This window comes from Dermacentor andersoni, chromosome 4 (genome assembly GCF_023375885.2).
Source record: "Dermacentor andersoni chromosome 4, qqDerAnde1_hic_scaffold, whole genome shotgun sequence".
In the NCBI taxonomy this organism is placed as follows: domain Eukaryota; kingdom Metazoa; phylum Arthropoda; class Arachnida; order Ixodida; family Ixodidae; genus Dermacentor; species Dermacentor andersoni.
Window position 1 is genome coordinate 194,031,281 of NC_092817.1, and position 25,704 is coordinate 194,056,984.

The 25,704-nt window shown below is 49.6% G+C and overlaps 1 protein-coding gene across 1 annotated transcript in view; it reads right to left on the reverse strand.

Moving 5' to 3' along the window:
* The window catches only part of LOC126530565 (L-lactate oxidase-like), a 72,077-nt gene extending 47,066 nt beyond the window's left edge, over nt 1-25,011 (reverse strand). Inside the window, exons 1-2 of the mRNA XM_050177830.3 lie at nt 24,890-25,011; nt 307-505 (exon numbers count right to left, since the gene is read on the reverse strand). Coding sequence (XP_050033787.1) covers nt 307-464 — 158 coding nt within the window. The 5' untranslated portion in view covers nt 465-505; nt 24,890-25,011. The remainder of the gene's footprint in view (nt 1-306; nt 506-24,889) is intronic.
* Between the last annotated feature and the right edge of the window lie 693 nt (nt 25,012-25,704).

Consider the following 25,704-nt stretch of genomic DNA (forward strand, 5'->3'; position numbering starts at 1 on the left):
AGAGACTGTGTTATTGAAGGTAGTATCATTTGTATTTTTGACACCTTTTTCTACATAACTGCGGAGACATTTAACTTGTATATTGTACGTACCATGTGTTTCTTACGTCGTAGTGTTACCGTGAAAACGTTACGTGACAAGTCCTAGTGCTTGTGTGAAAAGGTTATTTGATACGTAATCTTGATTCCTGTATGTCGTAAGATATAGAACCATTCAAGAGGTAAGGAATAGCGGGCGCCTTAAATTGCGCGTCAACGTCTCCTTACATCATATCAATAACAAATAACGAGTTGTTCTCGCACACACCTGTCGAAAGCCTCGCGATTTTCGCGTACTGTCAGGCCCCGACCGTATCCGGTCTGAATAAAGGTCCGCACCACGGGATCCAGGTTGGCCATGGCCAGCTTCTCGATGTCATCGACGTCGGCCGGCGGCTGAGCGGGATCGTGAGCGCTCGAGGACATGCCTTCGCTTGGCGGTCGGCGATGCTCCCAGAGGCACAGATCTGCAGAACGTGTTGCAATCAACAATGTCGTTGCGCTTACTTCGGGGAAGGGCAAACAGGACGCGCATCTTTCGAGCCTGCTAGAGACGTGGTGAAGCTGCGCGTAACTCGTAGATGTTGTAGCCTTCCTCCTCTGTTGGGCGCCACGCTGGTTTCGCGAACGCGTTATCTGTACAGGAGAGTAAAAGCGGCAGGCGGGCGACGCACCGTGGAGTGCTTAGAAGAGCGAGGCCGCCCGATGGCTCTGTCTACCTCGAGTGCCCTTATGAAACATTGTATCGCAATCGTTTTCGAGGAGGGGTGTGCAGGTACGCGATAGAGAGCACCGACAACTACGTTGCCATGCTAACCTTTGAGCTCGCTTTGAAGAGACGAGAGGCAAATTGCGCAATATAAGTTCCGCGTTTAATATATGCTAAAGCAGCAAGTTCAGTCCATAAATATCGTGTCTTCTTTCGCGTCGGGAAATAGTAATGCTTGATTTGAGATATATGTCGTATTTACTCGATTGTAACAAGCCTTTCTTTTTCAGGAGGATTTACTGAAAAAAAATTACATGACCGTGATATTTGACACTGAAACTAAAGCTAAGATAGTCACAAGATGTCGTCATTGGCACTAACGTTTTCAGCATTCCAATCAATCAACACGTAGCTGCACTTGGACACATGAGCTGCGGTAAGTTTCCGTCTATTTCATAAGTTCATTACGCTATAGTTTATTGTGGATATTATAGTTAGGCCGGCATGGCCAGAAAAGAGTTTGAAAAGTGCTGGTTTGAAGTGCCATAGGCCGCAGTGAATAAGGAGTGCTCTGGGCTGTTGATAGTGATAATGAGGCCTCTGACAGTGACAATGAGCAATGCTCGGTCTACTGTGGCCCGGATACAACAAGTCTTCTTTTTTCAAGTGTGAACAAATTTCTATTATTCATTCGCATAATGCTGCCAAAAAGGAACTGCTGAGTGAAGTAAAAAACGGCACTTATATTTTCTCGAAGTTTGAAAATCGAGATGCGACTTACAACAGACGGCGTTGCGCGTTCATTTTTGGCCGTAAAAATAATGTGCGTGTTATGTCCGAGGCTGCTTTACAATCAATTAAATACGGTATTCCCTCAGAGATGCGTTTTCAGACGTAGTGAGAAAATTTTATTCTTAAGTACAAGCACATTCAGTCCTTTTCACACAGCAACATATTATGAGTTATTATTCATTAAAAACACTGTATATGTATCTAACAGTGTATAACTATATCGTCACACTCGATGCTTTAAACAATGCAATGAGAGGATCACAAGGATAATAGCTTCGTACACTGCTGCCTAATGAGCAACGTTTCTAGATGATTTGCCACCCCATGCAAAGTCAGGTTATCGCGCCCCATTTAGAACCGCATGTGAAAGTCATGCGAGAACTGACTCTGGACTACGTATAATTTTCGCAGAGATTGGGTGATCATGTTCGGCAGGCATGTCGCTCAGTCGGGTTGTCCATATAGTGTTATGTGCGCAATAAACCATTAACGTCAGTTTAAGGTTCACTTGTGTGGTATGTTTTCTTTTTTTTTTCGTTCCTGCCTTTTTATTTTGCGCCTTTGAAGTTATTTTCATTTTTTCACGTTTCTTAGCAGCTTCAAATATTCTTTTTTCTATGCTTTCGGGAAAGCAAGTTCTTCAGTTGTCTATATCAGTTATCTTATATACACGAACTTATATACACGAAGAACCTAAATTCAGGAGTTTGATGTCCAAATTGATTATATTTTACATAATATTTTCCGTTCACTACACTGTTCGCATCTTATGAAGATGTAACAGGGCTAGACACATTTTGGATTGGCGAAACGTTTTTATTATTGTTTTTCATACTGGCTAAGGCAAAGCTTTCTTACTTAAAGGAGAAGTGACATTAAAGCTTGGACTTTGATTATCACTAATTTTAAGTCAAATAAAGCTTCTTGCGACCTCGAAACCCTAGAAAGAACACTGTCATATGCCTCAGAACGCTCTAAATGACTTGCTATAATCGCTGATCTAAACCTGCTTTGGTTTACTTTTACAGAAGGTGTCGTGACGCCAGGACGCACAGGGTGGCCACGTGGGAGCAGAACGTCTTTCGGCACATGGTCCGGCTCACGTGTTATGCTGCTACACGTAGCGTGACCCGATCTACGAGGGCCAATCAGAATGCTTTTGCCCTCATTTTCTTTTTTTGCAAAATTACGGCTGTAAATGCGAAGTAAAGATATCCATTACCAGCGGTGGACCTTTCGTGGACAGGCCCGGCCTTATCTGACGGTAGCTCCGCGACACGGTGCTGCTGTCAGTTGTTGAAGATGGCTGTTGTGCTTCGCACGTCCACAGCGTACGAGCAATGAAGGGTGACACGTTTTCCATGAAGCATGGGACAAATGCCCATCGAAATCCACAGGGAAATGCAGCCTACGTATGGGGAGAGGTATCTTGCTTTAAAAGCGTGAGATGGTGGTGTTGTGAGCTCGGCAAAAGGGGCGTGAAGACTTGCGTGAGAATGAGCGTTCGGGGAGGAATTCTAACACAAGGGAGTCTCAAATTTAGTGCTGCAATGACTCAAATGTCTGAACCGGGGGAGGGTGGGACTGGAGGGGAAAATAGTATAAGGTGGGTAGAATAGTACGTGTATTTGTGATTACCTCTACGTGCCTTATTTTGGCTAATGAAAGATAGGGGCAAAGGCTTTCTGTTTCGCTGCCGTATTTCCTTTATGGAGAAACAAAGTTCAGCTTAGTGCTTCTGATTGACGTGTAGACGATATATCAAATTATGAAAGAAGTTATAATTAGTAAATATACAACGTGTTTCCATCTCGCGCGGAAGCGCCCGTACACTTTAACGTAGCTTAATAAACTGTCGTGCGATAAGAATAGTGCAGTTCGAAAACGTCAACGTTAAAGGGCCCCTCACCAGGCCCCATAGCAAATTTTTTTTATACGCTGGAAGTTGTTACGTCTTGTCTAGGGAGCGTTCTGCCGCAAAGATTTCTCAATTCGGCTCATTAATAGCCCAGATAGAAATATTTCACTGCCGCGAACCCATGATTTCAGGAGGCGGGCTCCACTGCATAGCGAGACTTTCTCTCTCTACTCGCCCCATCTAGGCTTCGCAAGCGAAATTCCTTCCCTGCCTTCTCCCATGCCGGACCTCGCGGATCGCGTGTCACATGCTTCACGCGCCCCGCCTTCACGTTTTTTTTTTCCTTGCTTCTTTTTTCGGCGATGCGCACTTCCGCTGATGGCGTTGCGCTCGAGCTGTTATCGTTTCGCGCAGCGCATGATTTTGCGCGCTGTACCCAAGGAAACATGACTAGCGGTATGATTCAGGGCTATATGAATCCTGAGGCAGAACAAGCATATTGCAGAGCATGATCGCGCGTTGGAACACGGTAGAAAATGACATAGTTTCGGCGCCAGCGCACGTTACCGCAAGACCGTGGGAACAAGCAGAGGAAGCGGAAGTAGATCTCTCTTGCTTCGGTGCGAAGTAAAGCAAAAAACACGCAGACATTCCGTTTGCGTGTTTTATTATTTCTCTAAACTTCTATTAAATTCAAGCAACAGATCACACAAGTAACAGATGTTGACTAGAATAATTCTCGAAGCCATGCGTCAGGACGAGCGACGTCCCACTGCGGACACCAGCACGTAGGCGCAGGCACACGAGCACGTAATCCTCCGGCTTGGAGCGCGGCGGCCGTGAGGAGGAGAGAAAACGGCGTTCGGTTTGAAATTCCATATCTTTACGCGGTGCGTAGCGATGTAATACTTTGCAGACACCATCGTTTTCACGCAATGTATGCTCTGCGCATGTCAGCTCAAAATGGCCAGACCTGGTGAGGGGCCCGCTAAAAGCAGTGGTGGCAGAAAAATCTGTACGGTTTAGGCCGTTAAAAATAATCCCATAGAGCAAGAGAGAGAAACAGAAGTAGGGAAAGGCAGGAAGGTTAACCAGTCGCATGTGCGGTTTGCTACCTTGTACTGAGGAAAGGGGATACAGGAACAAGAAGAGAGAAATAAGAGCAAGAACACTAGCTGCGCGCACACTTGAAGATGCGCAGCAAGTCTATGAACGGTCACAGACACGTGTCAGAATCTTAAAGAGGAAAACAAAAATAAATGAGTTTAGACTGATAGAGCATTCTTCAACAATTCCGCGGGGGCAGGCTGATTATTAGGAGAAAGTGAGCGTCAAAGTTTCCGTTTCAAAACCACAGCGCCGTCACCTCAGTGTGAGGTCACGAATTTCAAAGTACATCCTCCCGTTTGAACTATTCAGGCGCAGTGAACGTTATCGAAACTTGCTAAGCCCAGTCTTTGGCTGGTTTAGAATGCCGTGTCAACCATATTTGCTGGGCAGAAACTAACCGCAGGCCAGCACATGCCGACCATGACGTCATGACAAGCTCCTGCGGGAACGCGAAGGTAGCACCGCCACCCGTATCTGATTTTTGCGTCTTTTCTGGCGTAGCAGGGCTCTTCTCGCAGAAAAAGTGTTATTTTTTAATGTCGTAGAAACAAACGTAATTTACCAGTAGAGATCAATATGGTTTTCTCTTGAAAGCAGCTATAACACCAAAATTATCGCTTATGGTTGACTTCATACCAGTATAAACTAAACAAAGTGTTGCATAGGTATAGCAGCCAGAGCCCTGGACAACATATAAGGAGGAGGAGGAGGAAAAAAAGGAGGAAGGAAAGGTACGGAGGTCAAACAGACGCACGTCCGGTTCGCTACCTTAGACTCGGGAAGACGTTTAAGCGATGAAAAGGAAAGAAAAGAGAGGGAGGGAAGAAGCGGGCTCTCAGTGTGAACACAAGCGGCTGTCCATACAAAAACCCTACACAAATTACGAGACAAAATGTAGCGCAAAGGCAACAAACAGCAAGAAAGCACACTGACTTTTCGGGGCGCCCTCGTTGCTTCGCCCAGTTGTTTACGCCCGTCGAATTGGAGCAGACGCCAGAAGCAAGACGCACATGCGCCTATCCGATGCGACTGTGGGGATGTAATGCAATACACGGAGAAAGACGACGCGCGAGTGCTTCCGGCACGGCAACGCCGCGTCTTCGGCGCGCCGGTCGTTTCCCCGGAAGAAAAATAAATAATACGCAAAGAAGCATTTCGCAGTTAATGGAAAGATCCTGCGTATACGGGGTCGGCGGTGTGACGTAACGGGACCCCCACTGTGAATGTCGACGTGCGAAGCGCCTTCCCGCCGCGTTTCCGTATCTGATGCGTCGCCAGCGTCGCTGTTGGCCTCCACTTGCGTAGTCAGTCCTGCTGCGTTCTAACGTTTCTGCGGTAGAGGGACCAGATGTGCGCGATTGCTGTATAGAGAAAAAAAAATACAACACGAGGGGACACTCGGCAAATACTGGCAACAGGAAACACGTCACGCTTAATGTTAATTCCATGCTTTAGCTGACGCGAACATCGGGGAGAAAAAAAGAACGTGAAATGAACCTACAGACGTTTTATTTTTATTTTTATTCTTTCCCGCTAAAACTAAAAACGTTTGCGTATAAATGAACACATACTTTGCGACTTATTTTTCTTGCGTCACCTAGCAACAAGCTAACGGCACGCCAGGCGCGACAGATGCATGCATCCTGCCATAGAGAAAGGATTTCAACAAGAGGGGACACTCGGCGAAAACTGGCAACAGGAAATACGTCACACTAATATAAATGTCGACCGTTTGCTGCCGTGAGCATCGAAACAGAAAATAATGTAAAATGAAGTTAACGGACATTGTTTCATTTGTTTTTCTTTACTGGCAAAACTAAGCATATCTGCACAGCTGCGCATTTCAGCGTTGGCCTGCTCGGCGACCCGTCTGCCTGTTTTTCTATTTTTGGATTTAGCCTGGTTTGGTGGGCTCCCGGCGAATTCTTGCGTTCCTTCTGCACTTCAACACGACACCACCGAACTATTGGACTACGGCAAGGTGAGAAATTTTGTTTGACAGTCTGCGACGCATTTCAAGCAATTAGGCTTGCATGCACGGAACCCAGGCTAGACTTGTGACGCTGTTTACAAAAAATTGCGCGGCCACCGTGGCGCACTTAAATTGAGTTATTAACTCGCACTATGAGATGTTTGCGGCACTTTGTATGAGCCCCAACATTATATTAACTTATTGCGGTAGTTTTTCGGCGCGCTCGTCGCACAGGGCGCTGTGACGCAGTTTCGCGTGCACTGAATCTTACTGGGACAAGTATTGACGCTTTCTCTAACCCCCAACATTATTGTAACTAATTTGGGTACTTCTTCGGGTACTTTTCAAGCACAGTGGCCGCGCCCGGCGTTGTGACGCAGTTAGCGAAAACCAGCACGGCCGTGTGGCGGAGTTTTTTCATGCGTAGTTAATCTTACTGGGACAAGTTCGCGACGCTTTATCTGACCCCCAACATGATTGTGATTAATTCCGCTGCATCTTTGGGACAATTTTGAGGCACACTCGCCATGCCTGTTATGACGCAACGAAAAGCAGCATGGCCATGCTGACAAAGTTAGTTTGACGTGTACTAAATCTGACTGGGACAAGCTTGTGACGATAATTGTGACCCCACAACAACATACACCTTCTTTCGGTACTCACGTTTGTCGAAAACACGACGAGCAATTGCCAAGAGCGATAACACGGGAGTGTGTTGCTTGCGCTGGCAGAACGCGCAAAACATAACGCCAACGAGCCCAAATACAAAGAACTTGTAAGGCTTACAAGGCTTGGAACTAGAAACTTCTGTTTTCTGAGTGACTGAAGACAGGCTTTGCACACATGCATTTTTCTTGAGTGCTAGTAGAAGGAATTCTACAAGCGTCCAGCATGGTCTGGTTGATAGCCTGTGTTGTGTCCACCTCCATGTATAGATAGGGCTGTTACGTTCGACCTGCGGGGTCTGGCAGTCTTCGAGGAAGCCACCATCGAACTCTGCCCGGCCCGCTGCGATGACTCGGTTTGTAAAAATAAGAATGCGCCTCGTCAACAACCCGTTGGCGCCGGCATGTCTGCTGCGGCGACTCGTTTTGTAAGGACGACAATACGCCGCGTCCCCAAGCACGCGGTGCCGGATGTCTAGACGCAGTCGGCGGACCAAGTATTGTTAGGGTATTCGCCGTGACCGTCACGGTTTGTTTGGAGCGAGTGAACTCCTGGATGGAGGTGTTTTGCGGCACCGTCTCACAAGTCTTAGAAGTCGTCACTCAATGGACAGACGCGGCGAACACTGTCTGTGGGGTTAACTCTGGGACCAAGAGGCGCTTGCTCAGGGCAAGACCCGTATCTGAGAAAACCCTCTCGCCTTGGTGTGGTCAGTGAAACCTGTGCGGAAGTGAGTGTGCAAGCCCTCTCCCTCAAAGGCGGGTCGGCTACGATGATTGTGGACGTTCCGAATCGGTCGACGGTTGAACAGCCATTTTCTCTCACCTAGGGATCTAGGGAGGACCGAGTGTTTATAAGCAGTCGTGGCGGGGCTGCTGAGTGTGCATTCTCTTTCAGTCATGCTAGACTGATGAATTGCAACGTTCTCATGTAGATACTGTAAATAAATCCCATATTCATCGTTCTCGATGAGAACAAGTACCTCCCTTCAACAACGTCCTCAGCGTGGATGAGTTGGACGACGGCATGAGCCAGCTACCATCTATTTCTTGCCTGACCCCAGTCATTAGAAGTGGCTGACAGCGGTGAGACCTACTTTGCGACGTGGTTCTGTGTCTGCGATGAGGGCTCGGTTCTTACTTTGACTCTCTAGGCTTCATTTGTGGTTGTTCTGTTTAGAACAGTGGGGAAGCTGGATTGCTGATATTTAGCTAGGTTGCCTTTACCTAGGTAGATTTAGCGAGCAGGATCAAGGCACTAAAGCAGCAATAATGGAGTTAAGGACACTGCTGAGAGATGAATTGTTGATTGTTGGTGAGGAACTGAGCCTAGAGGTACGCAAGGAAATGCTAAAAATGGGAATTATTGAAGCTGATTTCCGAAAAAGCCAGTGAGGAGGACATTGAAATTGGGCTAGAACTTCTTAGGAAAAGAGAGAAACGGGACAGAGAGAGAGAAGAGTGGGACAGAGAGAAGAAGGGCGGGACAGAAAGACAGAAGAACGGGACAGAGAGGGAACGCGAGTTGAGAAAAATGCAACTTGAGTTTGAAAGAAAACGTTTGGAGTTGTCTCAAGGAAGTGAAGGGGCTCTGGGACGATCAAGTGAGGCAGAATCGTACCGCATGGACCAGTTGTTAAAGCCATTTGAGGTCGGGAACGACATAGGCTTGCTTCTAGGAAATTTTGAAAGGAGTTGCGAGAAGAGGAACTTCGGTCTGCGGTGAGTGCTTGGTTCTTGCTTTGACTTTCTAGGCTTCTTGTTGTGGTTGTTCTGTTTAGAACAGTAGGGAAGCTAGATTGTTGAGGGTTAGCTAGGTTGTGTTTTCCTAGCTAGATTTAGCGAGCAGGACGAAGCCAGTAAAGCAGCAATCATGGAGTTAAGGACACTACTGAGAGACGAGTTGTTGATTGTTGGTGAGGAACTGGGCCTAGATGTACGCAAGGAAATGCTAAAGTCGGAATTATTGGAGCTAATTTCCGAACAGGCCAGTGAGGAAGAAATATAAATGGGTTTTGACCTTCTGAAAAAGAGAGAAGAATGAGAGAGAAAAGAACGAGAGAGAGAGGAACGCGATAAAGATCGCGAGTTAAGAATAATGCAACTTGAACTTGAAAGCAAACGTTTGGAGTTGTCTCAAGGAAGTGAAGGGGCTTTGGGACAATCGAGTGAGGCAGAATCATACCGCATGGACAGACTATTAAAGCCATTTGAGGTCGGGACCGACATAGGCTTGTTCCTAAGCAATTTTGAAAGGACTTGCGAAAAGATGAACTTCGGCCCGAGTACATGACCACAGCGGTTGCTGTCTATGTTGCCGTGTGAGGCGGCGGAAGTAATCGCCAGACTCAATGCGCATGATGCACATGATTATGCAAAGGTTAAGGCTAGCCTTTTGAAGAAGTACCGCCTTTCAGCCGAAGCTTTTCGGAAAAGGTTTAGAAGCACAGGCAAGAAGGATAGCGAGGGATATCCGGAGTTTGCATATAGCTTAAAGGCCAACCTAGTCAAGCGGTTGAAAACCGCGGAAGCGTACGAGAGCAGATACATGATTTTTGAAAGGATGTGTCTAGAGCAGCTTCACAAAAGCATTCCACAATCTGTGAAGCTGTGGGTGCAAGACAGAGGAAATGTAAACACTGTGGAAAGGGCGGCTGAATTAGCCGAAGAGTACGCAACGCGTAGAAAGCTGAACGCCGAGGACGGAAATTGGGACGGTCGAAATGGATCGCGGAAACCATTTCCGTTCAAAAAGGGTTCGCAGACTAGACAACCGGAGCCTGTAGACGTGGAAGAAAAGCCCTAAGAAAAGAGCGAGGAGAAATCAAACGAGGAAGCCGTACAAAAAGAGCAGAAAAGAAAAATTCGAATCTTTTAGACCGATCCGCTGCTATAAGTGCCACAAACACGGACATGTCGCAGTAAACTGCGGGAAGCATAGCGTAGTTTTCTCCTACGTTGATGAAAAAGACGAGAATATGGAACTTTTAAGCCCGTACCTTTACGACCTGCAAATTAACGACAAACCATGCCGGGTGCTGCGAGACAGTGCCGCCACTATGCACATTGTCCATCCATCTTACGTGACGCTAGATGACTTCACTGGAGAAGTAGCATGGATCAAACAGGTTGTAGAAGAACACAGCCTGTGTCTGCCTATGGTCAAAGTAAAAATATGTGGACCATTCGGGGAGCTAGTGACCGAGGCTGCAGTTTCCAAATTTTTGTCGCTGCAGTACCCTTACATTTTACTGCGTGACAAAGGGCTGAGAGAGGGCGTAGTATAGGCGTTGACGCGAGGCCAAGGTCGTAAAATCGCGTCGCCTTCGGCTGAAAATGCCAAAGTTGCTTCAGCGGGCGTAGCAAATGAAGTAACTTCAGTAAATTAATTCGAGCTAGGCTCGAGGGACGCAAAAACGGCTGAGGGGAGCCTGCCAGCTGATCAACTTAGTGAGAGCGGATAACTATGGTGTCAAAGTTCACGCCTACAGGAAGAGCCCGCTGACACACTCGCAAGCGAGACAGGGTCGTTACTATCACCGGCCTCAAAGACCTTTGATAAGCTCTTACGTGTGGACAGAGAGTCTCTGGCAGCTGAGCAAAAGAATGATGACAGCTAAGCTAAATTGCATCACACAGCTAAAGAAAGCATTGCTAGGCGCAACGTGAAGATACAATAGAGAGGAGGATTGTTGTATCGGCACTACAGAGACCGAAAGGGTAGGATCCTAGATCAGTTAATCGTACCTACTAAATACAGGGAAGACCTTTTAAGTCTCTGTCACGGAAATAGGTGGTCTGGCCACCTAGGCATAAACAAATTGAAGGAAAGATTGCTTATGAAATACTACTGGCCTGGCTGTTCCAAAGACGTAGAAAACTTTGTAAGATCGTGTGACGCCTGCCAGCGCTCGGGTAAACCAGGAGAAACCTCGAAAGCTCCACTAAAGGTAGCGCCCTTAATAACAGAACCTTTCAGACGACTTGTGATAGACACGGTAGGGCCTCTACCGAAGACAAAGTAGGGTTACAGGTACTTGTTTACCATGCTGTGTCCGGCTACAAAATTTTCAGAAGCAATCCCTCTGAAACACTCAGCTCCACCGAAGCAGTAGACGCGCTTTTGACAGTATTCGCACGACTTGGATTTCCAGCCGAAATTTAGGCGGATCAAGGGTCAGTATTCACCAGCGCACTGACTTCCACATTCTTGCAAAAGTGCGGGGTAAAGTTGATACAGAGTTCCGTCTATCACCCTCAGTCAAACAGTGTAGAGAGGTGGCATTCCGTACTTAAGCGAGTTTTGCGGGCGCTATGTTACGAGCACAAGGAGGACTGGGAGAATTGTCTTCTGGCCACTTTGTTTGCTTTGCGAACGGTTCCTCATGAGGCTACAGGGTTCTCGCCTGCAGAACTAGTGTATGGGAGGACACTCCGTTCTCCACTGAGAAAGTTCAGAGAGATCTGGGAGGAAAGAAGACAGAGTCCAACAGTGGTAGAATACGTGCTAAATCTGCTGGAACGGCTAAGTGCAACCCAAGAACTAGTCGAAAAGAACATGGGAGTAGCTCAAAAGAACGCCAACTTCTATTACGACAAGAATGCGAGGCTTCGTATGTTTAACGCCGCAGACCAGGTAATGATCCTCAAACCTTCCAGAAGGAACAAGCTTGAAGTTCACTGGGACGGACCCATTAAAGTGTTGCACAAACTTTCAGATACTAACTATGCTCTGAAAATGCCCGGTCGCAGGAAAGAGGTGAGGATATACCACTGCAATTTGATGAAGCCGTACGTAGAGCGGAGCGGAGTCGTTAACTATACCTTCAAGGAGCAGGATGACACTAGTACCGAGTTTAATGAGTATAAGGCGATCTCCAACTCTGAAATCAGCCTGGAAGAAGTGGTAAAACTTTCGGTAAGCTCGCACGCTCTTAGACCCGAGTAGCTAGATGAGCTAAGAGGGATATTAGGAGAATATCTCAATAGATTCAGCGATCGGCCAGGTAGAACCCAACTAATAACGCATGAAATAGAGCTGACATCAACGGAACCCGTAAGATCAAAGCCTTAGAGGGTAGGATGTCTCCACGCCAGAGAGAAATTATGGAGGCAGAGATACAGCGCATGCAAAAGTTGGGAGTTATTGAGCGCGCTGAGAGTGACTACACGTCACCGCTAATACTTGTAGAAACCTCTAATAAAGACCCTCGTCCGTGTGTTGGTCACAGGAAGTTAAATGCCATCACTAGGGATCAGCTGTACCCGATACCCACATTGAGGAACGAATCGAAACAGTTAGCGCTGCTAAAGACATTTCAAGTATAGATCTCGTGCGGGGATACTGGCAATAAGAACCCCTTTCAGAAAGTGCCAGCCGCTATGCCGCATTTATCTCATCTGTAGGCACTTTTCGCCCTCTCGCCCTCAGCTTCAGGCTGAAATATGCGCCGTTTAGCTTCTCTAAGTTAATGGTTATTGTCCTAAAAGACTCGCAGGAGTTCGCCTTGCCATATCTTGATCATGTAGCAATTTTTTAGACAGCTTGCAACAGCACGTATCGCACCTCGAATAGGTGTTCCCACGGTTGAGGAAAGCAGGATTAATGATAAAGGCGGAAAAGTGTTGGTTTGGCTGCTCACAGGTTACTTATCTGGGCCATGTTGTCGGTCAGGGCACGAGACGGCCGGCAAAGCTGAAAATAGCTACGATTGAAGATTTTTCTCAGCCGCGCCATTCATTCTTTTTGGGACTTGTGGGGTACTATCAACGGTACATTCCGAATTACTCGCAAATAGCAAGTCCTTTAATGAACGCACTACGAAAGGGAGCAACGAGTAGCGTGCACTGAGATAAGGACAAACAGAAAGTCTTCCAAGGTTTTAAAACGCTATTGGTTTCTCGTCCTGTGCTTCGCGCGCCAGACTACACAAAGGAATTCATAGTTCAGTGCGACGCAAACGACAGGGGTATGGAGGTGGTACTTAGGTGGGCGACGATAATGAGGAACATCCTATCCTCTATGCCAGTCGTAAACTAACTGTATGAGAGGAAGCCTACAGCGCTTCAGAGAAGGAACGTGCTTGTTTGGTTTGGGCAGCCCAGAAGTTGTGTTACTTGTACGGAGCGAGGTTCATCTTCAAGACCGACCACTGTCCTCTGACGTGGCTCAGTCCAATGCCACACAAAACTGGCTGCTTGCTCCGATGGTGCCCGACTCTCCAGGAGTGCAACTTCTCCGTTAGATATAAGAAGGGAAACTTGCATGGCAATGCGAATGGTATGAGCAGGCTAAGTTGAATTCTGCGTTTAAGGATCCCGCCTAAATTTTGCTGTTGTTATTGTTAATATTGTTAAGCCAAGAAGATCCCCTCTCATTTAGCAGGGCTCTATGCATGACTGCTCAATTTGTCAGCACGAAATTCCTCCAAAAACTGGCGTAGCGAAATGCAGCATCTTTTTTTTTTCTGCACTTAAGTTTCCTTTGAAGCCTAGCGGGTCTAAAGTGAGTTTTAAGATACGTCATCTCGGCGCAGAGCCGTGTTGTGGGGTTCCTTTTGCAGTTGCCTGTTCTTTTTGGATGTTTTGGGGTGGTGTCATCATTTCACAGCTGGTCGCTGCAAGCCAAGGCATCCCCCCTTGCCACCAGGCATTCTCTTCCTGCCCAGCGGTTATCAGCACTGGCCAGTCGAGATCTTCAGGGCCATGGAGGAGCTGTTATGTTCGACCTGCGTGGGCTAGCAATCTTCGGGGAAGCGACCATCGAACTCTGCCCGGCCCGCTGCGATGACTCGCTTTGTAAAAACATGAATGCACCTCGTCGACAACCCGTTGGCGCCGGCATGTGTGCTGCGGCGACTCGTTTTGTAAGGACGACAATACGCCGCGTCCCCAAGCAAGCGGTGTCGGTATGTCTAGACGCAGTCAGCGGACCAAGTATTGTTAGGGTATTCGCCGTCACCGTCACGGTTTGTTTGGAGCGGGGGAACTCCTGGAAGGAGGTGTTTTGCGGCGCCGTCTCACAAGTCTTAGAAGTCGTCACTCAATGGACAGACGCGGCGGCCATTGTCTGCGGGGTCAACTCTGGGACCAAGAGGCGCCTGCTTAGGGCAAGACCCGTGTCTGCGAAAACCCTCTCACCTTGGTGTGGTCAGTGAAACCTGTGCGGAAGTGAGTGTGTAAACCCTCCTCCTCAAAGGCGAGTTGGCTACGATGACTTTGGACGCTCCGAACTGGTCGACGGTTGAACGGCCGTTTTCCTTCACCTAGGGATCTAGGGAGGACATAGTGTTTATAAGCAGTCGTGGCGGGGCTGCTGCGTGTGCATTCTCTTTCAGTCATGCTAGACTGATGAACTGCAACGTTCTCCATGTAGATACTGTAAATAAATCTCATATTCATCGTTCTCGATGAGAACAAGTATCTCCCTTCAACAGCGTCCTCAGCGTTGATGAGTTGGACGACGGCATGGGCCAGCTACCATCTATTTCATGTCCAACCCCAATCATTACAGCGTACTATCACGTCGGTTGCAGCCAAGTTCTTTTGGAAACGCGCAGTCGCCCGTGTATTCGTGCTCTTAAAGGGCAGGAAACAAGGCCCAGGAAGTGGGTAATGCTTGAAAATAGGTTTTTTTCGTGATGTTTACGGTATAATTTGGGATGAGTGGGTTATTTTCTCCGCTGCGTATGTAAGAGCGAACTGCTTTTGTTTCTAATGCCGCCGATTTACCCTTTTCGCAGGTTTCGCCTCTACACGTATTATTCGTATGTGTAAAGACAAAAATGACACGTGCTTGTAATTTACTTTTTTCAGCTGACGTCGTCCGGTGGAGCTTCCTACGGGAACTATATCTGCTTACCTAGTGCCACAATGTTGGATGAACGCACAAAAAAGCCCGGAACGTGCATTTATATAGAGCAAAATAAACATTTTGTAATTTACAAGGCATTTTGCGTCTACTTTATGAAATTACACGTGGCACAGATTCGACGGAGGCTTGTGAAGATCGTTCGCAATCATTTTAATTAAATTGACGATTCTGCACTAAGGCCGCGCGCTATTGAGCAGCAGAAGCAAAAAAAAAAAGAAAGAATAGGCACCGAGTAGTGCAGCTAGCGAAGCCGGAAGGCGTTAATCCCATCCGCTTGGTGCGCTACAGTCAATTGGACCGCTAGGCTCTAGGGAGTATCCGCTCTTTGAATATCTTTCTGTACTGTTGCAGTGCACGACAGTTTCTTTGGTAGCTACGAATGCACAACATAGAAGCGCGTCACTTATCGGTTCAAAATATCAATCACGTTCAGGACACCCTACCGTACTACCCTATATTCAGGCATTGGTCAGGTTCCCTGGACCGCTGACTTTCGAAGTTCTTTATTGTAGTGAGTATCGCGGCAGGAAGCAAGGCTTTCGTTGCTTGAGACGAATTGGTGCGTAGGCGATTTCCCGTGAAGAAACAGTTGGGAAGGCCCGTGTTCCGAATGTAAGGAAGACTAGTTTGGAACGCTGGGAGGGAGGGAGGGAGGGCTGGGAGGGCAATGGCGATGAAGCACAACTTGCGCGAGTGGAATAAAAACTTTTAGTAGGAAAGCATTTTAGTGAAGAAAATATGCGCAAGCCTGCCCCGCTGACTGACAGAGAACGCGAAGGAAAATATATATAACGCCAATAAAATGATCGATAGCCCGGCCCTGCTTGGGCCTGGCCTTTAGGAATGGATGCGGTGGCACCACTACAGTCAGTTGGGGCCAGTTATGCGTTGCCTTCCATTCGATCTGCCGTTCGCGGTCCAAAGTGACGCACTTACAAGCAATGTAGACGTTCGCCATTATTGGGACCTGCCACCAGGAGTCGATGTTGATACGACCAGGACCGGGTGAAGCCAGCTTCAATGTAGGAATCAGAAGACGGCGACGAAGGCGGGCATCATGATTTTAAAAAACGAGAATAAATTGATTTACATGATCTGCAGAAGGTAGTGGCTCTATAAGTCTGCAGCGCTTGTTTCTCCTTAAATGGGGGCCCGGATAACCTTAAATAATACCTCCATACAATGGGCCGGGCATTCCTTGAGAGGCTTCCTTTTTTGTTGCCTGTCGCTGTACAGCTAGGTCATCTCAGTATGTGGCCGTGGGTACGAACTATGGGAGAAGGCATTTGAGACCGGATGCTTGTCCATCCTCCGCAGAGTGGGCGCGCGTACACACAATGGCGCTCACTCAAGGATGGCGCTTACCTTGACAAAGCACAAGGAGCTCGAGGGTTGCCCGTACTCGCGACACTGAATTTCTAGCCGGTCGTAACAGTATGAGCCCCCGATTTGCCTGAGCTGAATGCGGATGATGAATCAGATTCACAGGAGCGGCCCGTTCACGGGCCGCTCCTGTGAACTTGCAAGCATCACTCAGACAAGACTAGCTCGCAGACAAGAGCTGACAGGTAGTCGGGTGGCTAGCGTGCCCGTGCAGGTCTCAAAGGACACACAGTACTAGGCAGAGACGCGGAGTCGTGGCTGCCGTGCTGTTGGGCGGAGCAGTTGAAGTGATTTATAAAGTCATCAGCATGCAGGGCTTGAAGGCCGATCTATTATACAGGAGGCAACGTGGCGTGTCCCATAGAGTTTCAACTGTGAAGCGTGGACTAGCCTGTCGCTAATTCAGTGATGCGTCACACAAGAAGATCACAGGAGTCTCCGGCTCGATTATTCTGCCGATAAAAGGACTCTAGAAACAATAAGTCTAGACTAATGAAGTACACTTTCAAAAATTTATTTTCGCTAATTTCCTAGTAAGAGGGTGAATATTACAAGAAAAATATCAAGATCAAAGTTGATATTTTTAATTGGTTGTCGAAAGCACAGAGCCTCAATGTCAGTCTTACGTCCCAAATTTCTAACTGCTTTTTCGTATTTGGGCTATGGTGGCTCAGGAAAAGTTCTTAAAACCGGCTAAGTTAAGCATCTGATTCGTTTAGAACACAACGTGGTCCATATTTACCTACAAAAATTTAACTATATAGGTCCGAGCCGACGCGGTAAAAAATTGCTGACGTCATAGCGAGCTGGTGCGGGAACTTCGCGTTTCCGAGCCTCCTTTCGCGGTAAGAGTGACGCTGTCGGTATTGCACGGGAGAGAGTGGCGGCCATGGTAGAAAAACAGCGCTAAGGACACGCACATAAGGAAAAACCCAGGACGAGCGCTGCCCAACCTTCTTTCTTTTACATTAAGACCACATTGAACAAGACAGACTAAACATAATAATTAGAAAAGCCTAAAGGTCACCCTAGGTCTATCCTCTACAAAAGCTACCGACAAACTGGGCTTATATAAGGCTTATGAAGGAATGGCGGAGGGCAATAGGCGGAAAGTTTTCTTTTTTTCCGGAAGAGCAAAGGGCCAGCCAGCTTTCCTACAACCACCCATACATATATACATATATATATATATATATATGGGTGGTGTTAGGAAAGCTGGTTGACCCCCCCGCCCAGCTCTCAACCGAGAGACTGACGCCTCTCGGACGAGCCATGCCACAAGCGGGTTCAGTGAAACACGTTATTGAGATATATGTGTTTTGTGCATATAAAGTCGCACGAATGCACAACAATTAAAGAAGGCGTGCTGCACGCGTAATTCGAAGACGTAATTCATACGTGCGTGAGACGCCTAGGTTTCCGGCGGTCGGTGCATCGTGATGTTGGCCCAAAACAACAGAGCAAAGATGCTCGGGAACAATAAGCAAGAGATCAGCGCTGTCAGGACGGGCGTTGTAGCGTTGTCGTTGTGAAGCACAAGCATCAATAGCGAAGAGTCAGTGTGTGTAGAGTTGGGACCGTCTGTAATAGGCCGCAAAGATGAGCCGCGGCGCTCGTTAGCAGCTACGTGCACGAAATCTGTAATAGAGAAAACGAACGCTTTGCGCTCATCTTCCATTATATCAGGGGGATCGACTTAGTATCGAGACAAGCAGTCGGCGTCTTAGTGAAGCCGTCCAGATTTATAGAATACAGATGTGTATTCTTGCAAGCGTAGTGACCAACGACCAAGGCGACCAGTTGGGTCCTTGAGCGAGAAAAGCTAGCAAAGTGCATGGTAGTCTGTAATAACTGAGAAGTGCCTTCCATAGAGGTACGGTCAGAATTTTGCGATGGCCCAGACGAGAGATAAGCACTACGTTCTGTGATGGAGTAATTTTGCTCCGATGGCGACATAAGGCAGCTTGCGTAGGCGACCACGCGGTATAATCCATACTGCTGTTGTGCGAAGACGTCGCCGATACCGTGGCCACTGGCATCGGTACGAACGTCCGCGCTGGCTGACAGGTCGAAATATGCAAGAACAGGCGGGTTAGTTAGGCTGCCAACGAGCGATGAAAAGGCGTCCGCTTGCTCCCGACCCCAAGTGGATATAACGACCTTCTTGAGTAGGCCAGTGAGGAGGCGGGCTACTTCAGCAACGTTTTGGACAAAACGGTGGAAGTACGAGCATAGGCCGAGAAAACTGCGAACGTCCTTGGCCGACCGCGGAGTAGGGAACTGACTAACCGCGCGGACTTTGTCCGGGTCTAGACGCACGCAGGCAGCGTCAACAAGGGGGCCCAGTACGCAGATTTGACGGTGCCCAAAGCGACATTTTGCCGAGTTAAGCTGAAGGTGAGCACAGCGAAACACATCAAGCACGGTGGACAGGCAAATGAGAAGGTTTTCAAAAGTAGTCGAAAAAACGGTAACATCGTACAGGTTGCAAGGGCATATGGACGACTTGATGCCTCGAAATGTGGCACTTCGTCGCCACATTTCTAGTTTGGGCTTATTTCATAAATTCTTTTATTCCGAGCTATCCCAGGAACCCTACATCTGCCCTCCCCCACTACGTTTCTCTCTTCGCACCGGACATCAGCAGCAGGTGTCTCGACCACGAGCACACACAAAAACTTTTGCTTCGTCATTCTTCCCCCGGACTGCTTGCCACTGGAACGGCCTTCCCCAAGAACTTGCTGCCATCACATGCCCATCTATGTTCCTTAACCAAATTACGCGTGCGCTTGCATCACAATAATCATTTTTGTTTGTATAACTCGTTCAAAATTCTTCTGTATACTGTTGTTAACCTATATGTGTCCCACCCCTTATGTAATACCCTCACATGAGGGTCTTTAAGGAAATAAAGTGAAGTGAAGTGAAAGTAGCAGGAGCGTTACATAGGCCCAAAGGCATTACTTTGAATTGATAGGGGCCATCAGGAGCCACGAAGGCGGTCTTCTCTCGGTCTTGGTCGTCTACAGCGATTTCGCGGTATGCTGAGCGCAGGTCGATGGAAGAGAAATATCTGGCGCCGTGCAAACACTCGAGCGCGTCATCAATACGCGGGAGAGGATACACATCCTTCTTGGTAATCTGGTTGAAATGGCGGTAGTCAACACAGAATCTCTAGCTATTGTCCTTGGAGGAAATAACTTTATTGAGTCCTGAGCAACCCCTCCCCACCCACTCGTGGTTTAGTGGTCGGCAGGGGTCGCGGGCCGCACCCACGTTGGGACGGGAAGCCCGTGAGCCTCCGCCCTTTCGTGAACCCTCTGGACGGCCCGGAGCTGGGTCTGGTGGTCGTCGCTTCGCAGGGCGTCCACCCAGTCTTCTTTGCTGAACACAGTGCCGCTTAACGCGGAGCATTGCCAGAGCATGCGCGCTAGCGAGCAGTATGATTCGCCACAATCCGGCCATTGCGGCTCTACTTCTGGTGAATAAAGGCTCAGTCTGCCTCTCGAGGGGAACGACCCTGTCTGAAGAATTCTGAATATAGATACTGTGGTCTAGTAAGTTTAGCGTGGGGGAGCGGGAAGGTCCTCCTCGACAGCTGATAGTGCATTGTTATTCCGTTGACGGTGAGCAGCGCGTCTCGGTGCTCCCCTCCCTCCCCGCCATTTCGCTCACCACGATCGCCGCGGTGCGTGAGTCCTGGCGCGCGTCCGTGCGCCAGCTCGTTGGCGTTGGGACAGTCGGGGTGCACGTCGGCCCCCATGTGGGCTGGAAACCATTTGACGATGTGATGACCCGCGGCTCCCTCGCTGCCGAGGACGGGCGCCGCTTCCCGCGATATCGAGCCCGAGGCGAATGCTCTGGCCGCCGATCGCGAATCTGTACACGTAAGGACGTTCGGGGTCCCTCATTGCCATGGCTATTGCCACCTGTTCGGCCACCTCTGACGTTACCCCCTTGACCGATGCTGCGTTAATCATCGTACCACCCCAGCGGATCGAGACGGCCGCGTACCGGTCGCTGCGCCCGTACTGGGCCGCGTCTACAAATGCCGCCAGTCCCGGGCAGTTGGCGGTCGATTTCAGCAGTGCTCGGGCCCTCGCCTTTCGGCGCCCCTCATTCAATTGCGGGTGGACGTTTCTCGGAAGCGGTTCTACCTTGAAAGTGCCCCTGACCGCGGCGCTGAGCGCGACCTTGCGTGCGTTGCACTCTGCCTCTGAATTTATCCCTGCTTCTTCTAGGATGAGTCTGCCGGCCCTGGTGGTCAACAGCCGCACGATCTGTGCCTTGGTCTGTGCTTCGATGATTTCCGCTAGTGAATTGTGGACCCCTAACCGATCGAGCCGCTCCGTGCTTGTACTGATCGGAAGACCTAGCACCCTTTTGATGCTCTTGCGCATCAGTGTCTCTATCTTGGCCGCGTCTCTCTTGCTCCATTTTAGCGCCGAGGCTACGTAATTTACGTGACTCATGAGGAAGGCGTAGTAAAATCTGATGAGATTGCTCTCGCTGAGCCCTCCCATGCGATTCGTCACCCTGAGGATCAGCCGTAGCATGTTATCCGTTTTGAGCGTGAGTTTCATGACCGTTTACATGTTACCGCCTTTAGCCTCAATTAGCAGCCCCAGGATTCTTATAGTGTCCACTCTGGGGATCGACTGGCCGGCACTCGTGTGTAATTTGATCGGTATTTGATCGATCGGCGTCAAATTTCTCATGCCTTGTTTCGAGGGCCTGTACAGCAACATTTCCGATTTGCTGGGTGACAAACGGAGTCCAGTTTCCTTCAGGTACTCTTCCGTTATGTCCAGCGCCTCTTGAAGAGCCCGCTCGACTTCGGCGTCAGACCCTCCCGGGCACCACACCGTAATGTCGTCTGCGTACAGGGCGTGATTGACGTTGGTCACTCTCGTCAGCAGGTCCGAGAGCCCTTTCATTGCTAGATTGAATAATAGTGGGGAGAGCACCGCCCCTTGTGGGGTGCCCCTCGCGCCCAGCGTGTACCAATCGGACGTAGCCTGTCCTATTTTGATCGTGGCTTTCCTGTCTCTGAGGAAGGAGCGGAGTAAGAGTGGAGTTTCCGGCCGAACCCCATCACCGAGATGGTTTCCATTAGAAATTTGTGTTTGACCGTGTCGAACGCTTTCGTTAGATCCAGGGCCAGAATGCCCCTGGTGTCTCTGGTCATGACATCGATTATATGCTTTTTGAGTAGTAACATTACGTCCTGTGTGGAGAGGCCCGGTCTGAAGCCCACCATGTTATGTGGGAAGAGGCCCTCTCTCTCTATGTACCGCGATATCCGGTTATGTATGGCATGTTCCGCCGTCTTGCCTACGCACGAAGTTAGCGATATTGACCGCATGTTCTCCGCCGCATGTGGTTTACTGGGTTTCAGTATTAGTATGACCGATGCTTCTTTCCAGACCTCTGGTACTCGTCCCGTTTCCCACGCTCTGTTGATTTCTTCGGTGAGCTTCTCGACCGACTTTCCGTCTAGGTTTCTCAACAGTTTGTTCGAGACTCCGTCAGGGCCCGTCGCGGAGCGTCCGTTGAGGCCTTGTAAGGCATCCCAAATTTCCGATTCCGTGAAGCGCGCGTCGAGTTCTTCAGCCTCTGTGCCGGCGTATTGGGGATAGGCGCCGTCGCCTGACGGGCCCAGTGGCAGATACGTCTCCGCGAGCTCCTTTAGGAACTCGCTCTCCGTTTCGCCCTGCTCCTTTTGCTTGTGTGAAATCCTATCGATTGCCAATCTATGAGCTATTGTCCTTATTTTTCACAATTACGATGGGTGAGGCCCAATAACTGCACGAGGGCTCAATTATGCCTTTTCCAAGTATTGTATCAACTTCGTGCTGTATGACAGCACAGTCCAGAGCTGACGCACGGTAAGGTGGCCAGTAAATGGAATTCGCATCGTCGGTGTAAATGCGAGGGGTGACAATGGAGCTCTGGCCCAGAGGAAGGTTGCCAAAGACAATGATATCCTGGCAAGACGACAGCACGCGGCGAAAGGCAGCAGCCTGTGGCGGAGCGAGGTCTCCTGATATCATGCGGGTGAAGTGGTCGCAGAACAAACCTGACTGCGATGACGGCGGCGAAAAATGAGGTGAAGATTCTGTGGTCAAGGCAGAAACCGTGTGGTCGGCCTATGGGGTCAGATTAGTGAGTGATATGCCGCGAGGAAAAACTTGCATCGAGAAGCTAAAATTGAGAATAGGAAAGCAGGTTCGGTTGTTTGTAATTGTCACCACCACCGTCTAGGGGAGCGCGACGTTGCGTGTCATGGCGATCTCAGGAATAGGGCAAGCAACGTCGTCGCCATCGGTTGGGGGTGGAAAGGGTGATAGCTGAAGGTATATTGCGGCTAGGCGGTGGCAGTCGAAGAAACTCGACGGAGCGTAGGTGTAGTTGGCCGGCAGCGACGTTGTCGGAGCACAAAGGGAGTTCCAGCCGGAGAAGTCCTGCGGAGCACTCGATAAGGGCAGCATGTGTGGACAGAAAGTCAATCCCAAGGATGAGGTCAGGGGGGCACTGTTCTAAGGACAGCAAAAAGAACAGATGTGTGGTGACTGGAAATAGGAATGCGTGCAGTGCACATTCCAAGCGCGTCAGGTGCACCCCCGTGGGTTACTCGGACGGTTGGTGAAGCCGCAGGCGTCAGGACTCTCTGGAGGCGGCGGCGGAGGCTCGAACTCATTACAGGTATTTGTGTGCTGGTATCAACAAGAGCAGTAACTGCCACACCATGAACCAGAACTTCAAGAAGGTTGTATAGTGAATGAGGGACAATCAGAGGATTTGCAGGCCGTGTCGTAAACGCAGCGTCACTGCCGGGGGCTGCACTGGCTCGTTTTCCGAGAGGCGGTCAAAGGGAGAGCGGTGAGGTAGGGGTGAGCGCGGCTGACGGCGCTGGGGCGATGGTGAGCGGCTGGTCCGGTTTTCACTAGGAAGACGTTCAGCACTCGATGCCTCAGGACGGAACGACGGAGCATATGGTGCACGTTCCGGGCGCCACCGACTGTAAAGGTTTGGTCGGTATGATGTGGACCAGAGGCTGCGGCAATGGCGGGCGATGTGTCCAATCCTAGAGCATGTGAACCAGATGGGCTGGTCATCAGAGTGCGCCAATCGGCTGGATTGCGAGAACGTGGCGTGAGGGTCATGTTCGGTGTAGCGGCAGCGACGACTGGCGAGACCGAGTGGGGTGCAGCATTATATCATTATGAAAGGCGGGTAAAATGCCCATATTCGCGACCTCTTGATCTTGTCGACCCACGGCCTGAATTAGTTAAATAGTAGCCAAGTTGTCTTGCATACCATCAAGGGGAGAAACGGGTGCCATGGGCTCGAGTTCTCGACGGATGATTCTGGTGACACTTTATGGAGCGGGCGTTTGACGTAGCGTGGGTAAACCTTCGCATGAGGATGTGGCAGCCGTATTTGGAAGTCGGTCAAAGTGGTGAGAGGTACGCTGACTTTTTGCCTGCTCAAAACGACGGTATTCTGTGATGACCGACTCCACCGTAGAGCAATTCTTACCCAGTAGCAGACAGGCACGTACCCAAGGGAGAGCCCGCCCCCCCCCCCGAAATTAAGAGGCATACCCCCCCCCCCCCTATCCTCCCAAGGCACCACTCCGCACAAACATTCCTAAAGCGTCGACAAATCAATCTACTCAGCGGTCAACATTTTGCTGCCTTTTACAGCGAAAGCAGTGTATGACTAACTTCCGTAGTTTATTTTCGGCGTCCATTAACAGAAAAAATCATCATGTGGCCCTATCCTGGTGACAGTGCAAATAAGGTCCGAGATCAATGGCACATACCCCTGTGGACTCGGGAACCTATAAAGCGCCCTTCGGGATCTTCGTGATCGGCCGACGTGTGGAGAGTTCTTAATGCCTGCTTCACCTCCACCGCGGGTGGGCCCGGCATTGCACTACCTTCGGGATGGATCGATGTGAGAGGAGCGCTTAACGCCTGCTTCACCCCCGCCGCGAGTGGGCCCGGTATTGCAATATCTTCGGGATGGGCCGACGTGTGGGAAGTTAATGCGTGCTTCACCTCCACCGCGGGTCGGCCCGGCATTGCATTACCTTTGGGATGGACCCACGTGAGGGGAGCGCTTAAAGGGAAGCTGGAAGGTTTTCCAGAAAAAATGAGTGAACATCTGCACATAATGGTTTTCAACCCTCCGAATTCGAATACCGTATACAAATTGAGCGAAAGAAAGCGCAAATATATTTTATTTCGACGAAAAGTGCAGCAGCGGACACGCCCAGCTCGCGCGTCTCGTTTCCGCCTGTGATTGGTCGGGCGCCTCGTGACGTCAACACTAGTAACCGACCACTGCCGCTACACATGAAGCGCGGTGCCAGGTAGTTTGTGGCTGACAAGCCAACCTGCTTCAACGGTAACTTCTTCGGGGGTTATTTCCGTACCTTCAACCTCTACTACCTCCATGACGAGGGGAGGGGCTGCACTTACTTGATCTCACGAGGGTGCGAGTCGCTGGGCGAAGACCTCGGGAGCCAGGACTGCGACAGCGACGCCGTGCACCCTCGTAGCTGCGGCGCACCTGTCTCTCGGCCAGACGGAGCAGCTGAAGATCTTGTTAGGGTTAGCAATCTTGTGGTCGTAGAAACCCTTGTCCTGGGTCCCTGGCGTCGGGACTGGTCTTGATCGGTAGCGGACCACTTCCGGAAGCGGGTTCCGACGTTAGTTTGGGTCCAGCGGTGATTGTTTGGCCACAGGAGTTTGAAATATACGGAGCCCATACGAGGCGCGTGCACTCCGTCAGCGGCGTCGGCGTCGTCAGCGGCGTCGTCAGCGGCGTCGGCGCCTCGCGAACTTCTGAGCGATAGAGGCCGCGCCTTTCTTTCCGATGCTTTGAAGGCACTACTCAACGAATGCTAAATTGTCCACCGCACCAGTACAGCGTACCATCCGCAAACTAACGGCACGACCGAGCGCTTCAACCGCACTCTTGGCGATATGCTCGCCTCTGATCATTCAAACTGGGACCAAGTTCTCCCTTTCGTGACGTATGCGTACAATACTGCAGCCCAAGCAACTACTGGATTTTCCCCTTACTTTCTCCTATACGGACGAGAACCTTCTACTACGCTCGATACCATTCTTTCATATACACCTGACGCGTCTGAAAGTACTCCGCTATCTGAGGCTGCTCGTCATGCCGAGGAATGCCGCCAGCTTGCCCGCTCTTTTTCCGCCGAGGACCAGTGGCAGCAGCGATCCCGTCGACCTGCCGACCGTTCTGCACCAACTTTTTCTCCTGGTTC